The sequence below is a fragment of the Littorina saxatilis genome, linkage group LG1, assembly GCF_037325665.1.
Source record: "Littorina saxatilis isolate snail1 linkage group LG1, US_GU_Lsax_2.0, whole genome shotgun sequence".
Lineage (NCBI taxonomy): Eukaryota > Metazoa > Mollusca > Gastropoda > Littorinimorpha > Littorinidae > Littorina > Littorina saxatilis.
This window is the reverse complement of record NC_090245.1, coordinates 99,245,821-99,254,357: the sequence shown is the minus strand read 5'-3', so window position 1 is coordinate 99,254,357 and position 8,537 is coordinate 99,245,821. Positions and strand designations below refer to the sequence as shown.

The 8,537-nt window shown below is 43.8% G+C and overlaps 1 protein-coding gene across 1 annotated transcript in view; it reads left to right on the top strand.

Annotated features, from left to right (window-relative positions):
• Nucleotides 1–8,537, top strand: part of LOC138947248 (uncharacterized) — a 33,525-nt gene that overhangs the window by 6,508 nt on the left and 18,480 nt on the right. Inside the window, exon 2 of the mRNA XM_070318690.1 lies at nt 5,921–7,980. Coding sequence (XP_070174791.1) covers nt 5,959–7,980 — 2,022 coding nt within the window. The 5' untranslated portion in view covers nt 5,921–5,958. The remainder of the gene's footprint in view (nt 1–5,920; nt 7,981–8,537) is intronic.

The following is an 8,537-nucleotide window of genomic DNA, read 5'->3' as shown; positions in this document are numbered from 1 at the left end:
TGCATGTGTAAGTCTTAAAGCAAGCAAGTTAAAGCAACTGCTTGCCTTTTGGGCAAGGGAGTTTTCATGTTCACTTACACTTACAGCTAGAGAGAAACTTTATCTCTGTCCTTCAAAAATGAAGCACAAAAAACTAAGATTGTTTTACATTCAAGAACATGTACATCTTTCATCTTCTTTGTCCGTCTGGCTATCTGGCTATGTGGCTACTCACACCCACCCACCCTCTCTCTTTTCCACTCTTCTCTCCCGGACCCTTTCTCTCTCTCTCTCTCTCTCTCTCTCCCTCCCCCGCTCTCTATCTTTCTCTCCCTCCCCCGCTCTCTCTCTCTCTCTCTCCCTCCCTCCCCCGCTCTCTCTCTGTCTCTCCCTCCTCCGCTCCCTCTGTGTCTCTCCCTCCCCCGCTCTCTATCTCCCTCCCCCGCTCTCTATCTTTCTCTCTAAATGTTCCCCTCCCTAGAATTGACTTGTATAAAACTAGTCTGGCATATTCAGGTCCATTTCTGTGGAATGGTTTACCAGTCTCTCTCAGACAGCCACTTTCTGTTGCCAGTTTTAGAAGACATACTTTTTTGTATATGCTTTCATCGTCGTGTGGCACTTAATGCCTCGATCAGGTACTGCTGTTTGATAAGTACATGAAGATCTACTTGTATAATCATTTCATTTCAGTTAAGTTTGTTTTTTTAATGATTATGTGTACAATGTGTACATGTGTGTGTGTGTGTGTGTGTGTGTGTGTGTGTGTGTGTGTGTGTGCGTGCGTGCGTGTGTGTGTGTGTGTGTGTGTGTGTGTATGTGTGTGTGCGTGTGTCTGTGTGCGTGTGTGTCTGTATGTGCATGTATGTCTGTGTGTGTCTGTGTGCATGTGACCGTGTGTGTCAAAGTGTGTGTTTTAATGTATACCATTACCAATGACCATGTATGCTATGAACATTTTTTTTTTCCTCTTTGTCTGATTTAATAACCATGTTTTTATGTTTTTGCTTTGCTTCTTCTTCTGCTTTAATATTATGCACTGGTTAGTTAATTCCCTCTTGGGCGAGGGCTGGATGAAAAAAGATCTTTGCTGTATCTACTCCATTACCCTCGAAAAATAAAGTTGGTTCGTTCGTTCGTTCGTTCGTTCCCCCCTCCCTCCCTCCGCCTCTCTCTCTCTCTCTCTCTCTCTCTCTCTCTCTCTCTCTCTCTCTCTCTCTCTCTCTTCGCAGTCTTTGCTTTTGTTTACAATTATTCTCTGTATATGTTCCAAGGATAGGTTGGAAGATTAGGCTAAGCCTAAAACCATTATCCTCATGTAATAAAGTTCTGAGTTCTGAGTTCTTCTATTTTTTCTTGTTATTGAGTTATCCCTCAATAAAACCATGTTTGCATTGCTTATTCTGTCACCCTCACAACAACAACAAATTCAATTCAATTTTGATTGATAAAACGTCTTCAAAATACAGTACAAAATAATCTTTAAAGTGAACAAACAAAAAATGTCAGGCATGGTAATTGTCCGCCGAAAGGCAAATTTCCGCCGAATTTTGTTTTTCTTCCGCCGAAAAAGCAAAAGTGTCCGCCGAAAAAATAAATGGGGAAGGCAAAAATGGTTCTAAAAACTGAATTTAATGGCAAACTTGGAGCTCAGATGACACCAAATTGCACAATTTGGGTTCTTTGGAGAAAAAAAATTTCCGGGGGGGGGGGCTTTGGTATTTTACTTACACATTTTCAGCCTTTTTTACTTTTTTCAATTTCCATGCCTGAATGTACAACACTAAAGCCAGAAAAAGTCATTGAGACTGAGAGAATGAAAAAATGACCCCAAAAATGTGTCAGTTTAGTTTCAGGTGTTGAAAATTGTTTCTCAGAAAATGTCTTTCAATGTCTGTTCTTTTTTCAAACAATCATGTCTCTCTCTCTTGTGTCACACAATGTGTATGTTACTGTTTGTTCTTTCTTTGTATTTTTGTCTTTCATCTCCACAAACAAAGTTCAAAGTATTGGACAGTAATGTACTACCATTGTGCTATTCTTTTCCTCTCTCTGTTTGAAATGGTTGATTCAGGATCAATGGTATTGTTTTTTTCATGACTGGGTTTTCCCTGAAAATATACGTTTGTTGCCAAGGTTGTACAGTGAAACCCGGCTATATTGAAGTAGGCTATATTGAAATCCCGGCTATATTGAAGAATTTTTCAGGTCCCGGCTGAAGCTCTACTTTTTCTTTGTTAAAAAATGTTGGCTACATTGAAGTCGGCTATATTGAAATCCCGGCTATATTGAAACAAAAATTCAGCCCACGGGACGTTTTTACCTGGCTATATTAAATGTTTGCTCCAAAGATTTGTTTAACTTTTTATTTTTAAGAACAATGACTGCGCGGGCGCCGAATGATATGACACGCCTCTGTCAGCGCAATCAGTTGAGGAAGGGGAGAGGCCAGATCAGCATCAACTTTCGAGTCAGGAGATCTCTGATAACAATTACAGTCTAACAATACCGCGGGCCTCTGACAGCTACGCCATAAAGTCTTGTGGTGCGTAGATCTCCCCGACTTAATTTTTCTTGTTCATGCGAGTAGTTTGCCTTTGTACACTAGCAAAAATGGCTGCAAAACAAACAAGTCGCGTAAGGCGAAATAACAACATTTAGTCATGCTGTCGAACTCACAGAATGAAATTGAACGCACTGCATTTTTTTCACAATGACCGTAGTCCGCCGCTCGTACAAAAGGCAGTGAAATTAACGAGCCTGTTTAGCGCGGTAGTGGATGGGCTGTGCTGCAAAGCACGCTTTTCTGTACCTCTCTTTGCTTTAACTTTCTGAGCGTGTTTTTAATCCAAACATATCATATCTATATGTTTTTGGAATCAGGAACCGACAAGGAATAAGATGAAATTGTTTTTAAATCGATTTCGGAAATTTAATTTTAATCATAATTTTTATAATTTTTATTTTTAGAGCTTGTTTTTAATCCGAATATAACATTCTTATATGTTTTTGGAATCAGAAAATGATGAAGACTAAGATAAAGGTAAATTTGGATAATTTTATAAAAAATTAATTTTAATTACAATTTTCGAATTTTTAATGACCAAAGTCATCAATTAATTTGTAAGCCTCCAAGCTGAAATGCAATACCAAAGTCCAACCTTTGTCGAAGATTGCTTGACCAAAATTGTAATCAATTTGATTGAAAAATGAGGGTGTGACAGTGCCACCTCAACTTTTACAAAAAGCCGGATATGACGTCATCAAAGATATTTATCCAAAAAATAAAAAAAACGTCCGGGGATATCATACCCAGGAACTCTCATGTCAAATTTCATAAATATCGGTCCAGTAGTTCACTCTGAATCGCTCTACACACACACACACACACACACACACACACACACACACAGACACACATACACCACGACCCTCGTCTCGATTCCCCCTCTATGTTAAAACATTTTAGTCAAAACTTGACTAAATGTAAAAAGGGTGAGTCTGACAATTAAAAGAAAAATCGAGCTTATTCAGAAGCTGGAAACTGCCTGCAAAAAAAAGAAAGGAAGTAGCTGAGGAATAGGGAATGTGTATTTGTGTGTGTAAGGGAGGGGGGCGTGCGTGTGTGTGAGTGTGTGCAGAAAAAAGCAAGGAGGCTCGAAGAACAACAGCCAACAGGTGAAAGATTAATATACCTCACATCAAACGCAATGTGTGGACACGGAAATAAGAACGTATAGTGAAAAAAAGTTCGGTTATATTGAATTTCTGAAGGAACAAGGAGGGAAATTCAATATAACCGAGAATTGCCTATATTGAAGTTCCGGCTATATTGAAGGTCTTCCCGGGTCCCGTGCCACTTCAATATAGCCGGGTTTCACTGTACTGGGATTGGTTTCCTGTGCATTATATTGAAGGACTTACACCTACTGTCATGGTATTTAAAGAGAACAATAAAACAATACAAATAAGAGGGTTTCAGTCAGGCAAGATGAGCAGAAATCCAAAAACATTTTTTGTTTGTATTGTTAAAAACACATTTTTGTTTGTATTGTTACTTTGTGTGCGTAATAGACATTATGCCATCATTGTTACTTTGTGTGCGTAATAGACATTATGCCATCATTGTTACTTTGTGTGCGTAATAGACATTATGCCATCTTCATTTACTGCATGTGTAGTCAATGTTTGTAAAGATTTTAGTCAAGCAGTATGTAAGAAATGTTAAGTCCTTTGTACTGGAAACTTGCATTCTCCCAGAAAGGTAATGAGACAATGACAAAAGGTGACGTTTTCATGTCAGTATGTCCCAAATGACATCACCAGTACATTTTTCATTCTATCTAATCTGTTTTCGTTCTATTTTTTCTTATAACATGCGTTAACAATTGATTGCCAACTGGAATGGAAGAGCACAAAAATTGTAACTTGATATGTAGTTTTTGACTCACATGCGAAGCAAAAGTGAGTCTATGTACTCACCCGAGTCGTCCGTCCGTCCGTCCGTCCGTCCGGAAAACTTTAACGTTGGATATTTCTTGGACACTATTCAGTCTATCAGTACCAAATTTGGCAAGATGGTGTATGATGACAAGGCCCCAAAAAACATACATAGCATCTTCACCTTGCTTCAAGGTCAAGGTCGCAGGGGCCATAAATGTTGCCTAAAAAACAGCTATTTTTCCCATTTTTCCCATTTTCTCTGAAGTTTTTGAGATTGAATACCTCACCTATATATGATATATAGGGCAAAGTAAGCCCCATCTTTTGATACCAGTTTGGTTTACCTTGCTTCAAGGTCAAGGTCACAGGAGCTCTTCAAAGTTGGATTGTATACATATTTTGAAGTGACCTTGACCCTGAACTATGGAAGATAACTGTTTCAAACTTAAAAATTATGTGGGGCACATGTTATGCTTTCATCATGAGACAGATTTGGTCACATATGATCAAGGTCAAGGTCACTTTGACCCTAATGAAATGTGACCAAAATAAGGTAGTGAACCACTAAAAGTGACCCTATCTCATGGTAGAAAGAGCCAATAAGCACCATTGTACTTCCTATGTCTTGAATTAACAGCTTTGTGTTGCATGACCTTGGATGACCTTGACCTTGGGTCAAGGTCACATGTATTTTGGTAGGAAAATGTGTAAAGCATGTGAGTCGTATGGGCTTTGCCCTTCTTGTTCTAGAGGGAAACAAATCTTCCACTTTCATGTCAGTGTGTCCCATGCAACATACATTTGTCAAACAGCTATGTGTAAGTAGATTATTTGTTAGTGGTATAGAAAATACTGATCACCAATTAAAGTCAGTTTTTACATTCATTTTCTACCTATTTCTTATTTTGTTTATTCTTTTGGCAATGGTGAAATGTCAGCAATCGTGTGTCATTCGGGACAGTAGACATGACACCTGACCTTTTGTCACTGTCTCTGATACATTGTACTACGTTGCAAGCCCCTGGAGCTAATTTTTTTATTAGTGCTTTTGTGAACAAGAAACAATTAACAAGTGGCTCTATCCCATCTTCCCCCCTTTCCCCGTCGCGATATAACCTTCGTGGTTGAAAACGATGTTAAACACCAAATAAAGAAAGAAATCATTTTCTGTATTAATTATTTGTCTGTCTGCGTGTCCACTTAAAAGACCGCTGGGTCGAAGATCAATGCGTTACTGTAACATTTTGTTTTGTCATAATGAAACGTTCCAATAACATACCTTTCTTGTTTTTTTATTACGGTTTTTTCTCGGGTTCTAATTGGACACAGAGACGGACAGTTTGGGGAGCCCTGCACTTATACCACCATGTCCCACCTCAGTCCAGGTGTTGTGAAATTAGTTGTCTGTTGCGTTGAGGTTTGAATATATCCACTTACCACACCACCAAAATACTTGACTTCTTTCTTCACACATTTCCCTTGTTTCGTATGTTTCCAGAGAGGAAGGGCGACAGAAAGCCAAGCAAGGACACAGCCATGGACAACATGGCCACCGGCTTCGCCTTCGGCATGGGCGGAGACGACTTCGGCAACATGGACTTTCAGACCTCCATGGCAGGAGATGGAGAGGGGGCACCACCCCCGTCTCTCATGCCTGGCATGGGCCAGTTTCCTCCCTTTAACCCAGCCATGTCGCGCGATGCCATGTTCTCTCAGGCCAGCATGATGCCTCATCGCGGCGGTGGAATGGACCTGCCGAGATTCTCAGGGGGCGGGTACAGTGGAGGGGGTGGCAGCGCCGGGTCGTTCAACCCCATGATGTCGTCCCGCCACCCGTTCACCCCGGGAGGAATGTCAGGCTTCATGGACATGTTTCCCCAACAGATGCCAAGCTCTGACGGGGGAGGGGAACGTATGAGTGGTGTTATGGATGGGATGTCGGACAACATGCCCGGCTACAGCGCCGTCATGTCATCGCCTGCTTCGTCGTCGCCGAGCGTCATGCCGTCATCCATGCCAGTGTTCCCCAACACACCGTCAAACCTGATGCACTCAGCCATCGGGGGCGGGCAGGATGTCAAACACAATGAAGGCGCAGATCGTATGAAAGCCACCAACAGCGGAATAATGGAACAGAAATCTTCTCAGCATTCACCAGGTCGCAGTGGATACAAATCCCCCATCCAGTCTCCCCCTCCTCCCATGCAGACATGCTTTCCTGGACAGATGCCTCATCCTCCATCCATGCAACAACACCAACAGCAACAACAGCAGCACGGGGGGCCTGGGTCCATGACTCAGCTGTCACACAGGAACCTGTCTTCAGGGCCTAGCTATAAAGAAGAAAAGGACTTTTCTGGAGGCCCCTCAGACCCCATGCCCCCCATGATGATCGGCAGTGAAGTGACCCCCATGCAGCGGCGCCGCCAGCCTCAAAGAAGAGCAACAATGCTGGCCCAGGAAGCAGCAGCGGCAGCAGCACACGCCCTTGCCATAGAGACCAAGCAGGTTCCCATGCCTCCCATGCTGTCCGCCAGAGAGAGTCACATCCTGGGAGCCATTCCTCACGGCATGGGCTTCCCCCACTCCATGCCTGGGCAGATGCCCATGTTCGCTTCTACGCCTCAGCAGAGCATGCAAGCCGGCTTCCCTCACAGCCACACCTCCCCCAGACGCAGAGGTCGACCCCGGACCATCAGCAATGAGAACCACACCTTGATACAGCAGTCACACTTCGCACAGCCACGGCCGGACCCAGGGTCAGGGTTTCCCCTGAAGCAGACTGTGGTGCCGTTCTTCAAGGCAGGTCGCATCAGCCTGAGAGAGCCTGAGGTGTTCGAGTGTCTGACGAGAAACACTCCCTTGGTCACGCAAGGCACACAGACAGGCCAGGACGGAAGGGAAGAGGAGCTGGTCTCTGCTGACAAGCCCTATCTCCCTGCTGATCCAAAGTACGCCAACGTTAACCCTAAAGACGGCAAGGGAGGGTTCCCGACACACAACTCTTCTCCCCGCATGCTGCCTTTCCACCCCATGCCCATCAAGAGGACTGATGATCATTACAAAGGCTTCATCGAAGGAGAGGGCTATGCTAAACGAGGCAATTCCAAGACCGTAGTTTCTCCGAGCTTTGGAGAGGCCGCTGCAAGAGCTGTGATGACAACCTGCGTTGGGGACAACGCCACAGTGGTAACTGTGGCGATCATGAGCCGGCAGAACTCTGGGGTAAAAACGAGGCTTGTCAATTCCACACACAGTCCACGAGCGAGCACTAGTCACGACCCATGTGACGACCTGAAGGAAAATGTCTTGAAGACGCCCCCTGCAGACAACTTGGACTCTTCCAACACCGATGACCCTTCTTCTGGGGTTCAGACGCGTAGAAGCCGTAGAGCCAGCGTTGCAATGACCCCACAGCCGACGACCTCATCCAGGGGTCGTACTCTGCGGAAACGAACGAACCCCGACAACATCAGCATTGAAGACGACGCAAACTTTGAGATAATGATGGAGGAGAGGAAGGAGAAAGTGCGAGCTGCTGAGCAAGAGAGGATGGAGGTAAGATTACTGGATTGTAAGATGGAGAAAGTGCGAGCTGCCGAGCAAGAGAGGATGGAGGTAAGATTACTGGATTGTAAGATGGAGAAAGTGCGAGCTGCCGAGCAAGAGAGGATGGAGGTAAGATTACTGGATTGTAAGATGGAGAAAGTGCGAGCTGCCGAGCAAGAGAGGATGGAGGTAAGATTACTGGATTGTAAGATGGAGAAAGTGCGAGCTGCTGAGCAAGAGAGGATGGAGGTAAGATTACTGGATTGTAAGATGGAGAAAGTGCGAGCTGCTGAGCAAGAGAGGATGGAGGTAAGATTACTGGATTGTAAGATGGAGAAAAGTATCTTAGTCCTATGCATTTGCATGACTATGACATGGCAAGCAGTATTGTGATCACTGGCTGACGACAATATTTTTGCGATTACTCGCTGAGTCCACATCAGCCATGCCCAAAACGAAGCATTAATCAGGCATGGGAATTGTCCGCCGAAAGGCAAATTTCCGCCGATTATTTTTTTTGTTCCGCCGAAAAAGCAAAAGTGTCCGCCGAAAAAATAAATGGGGGA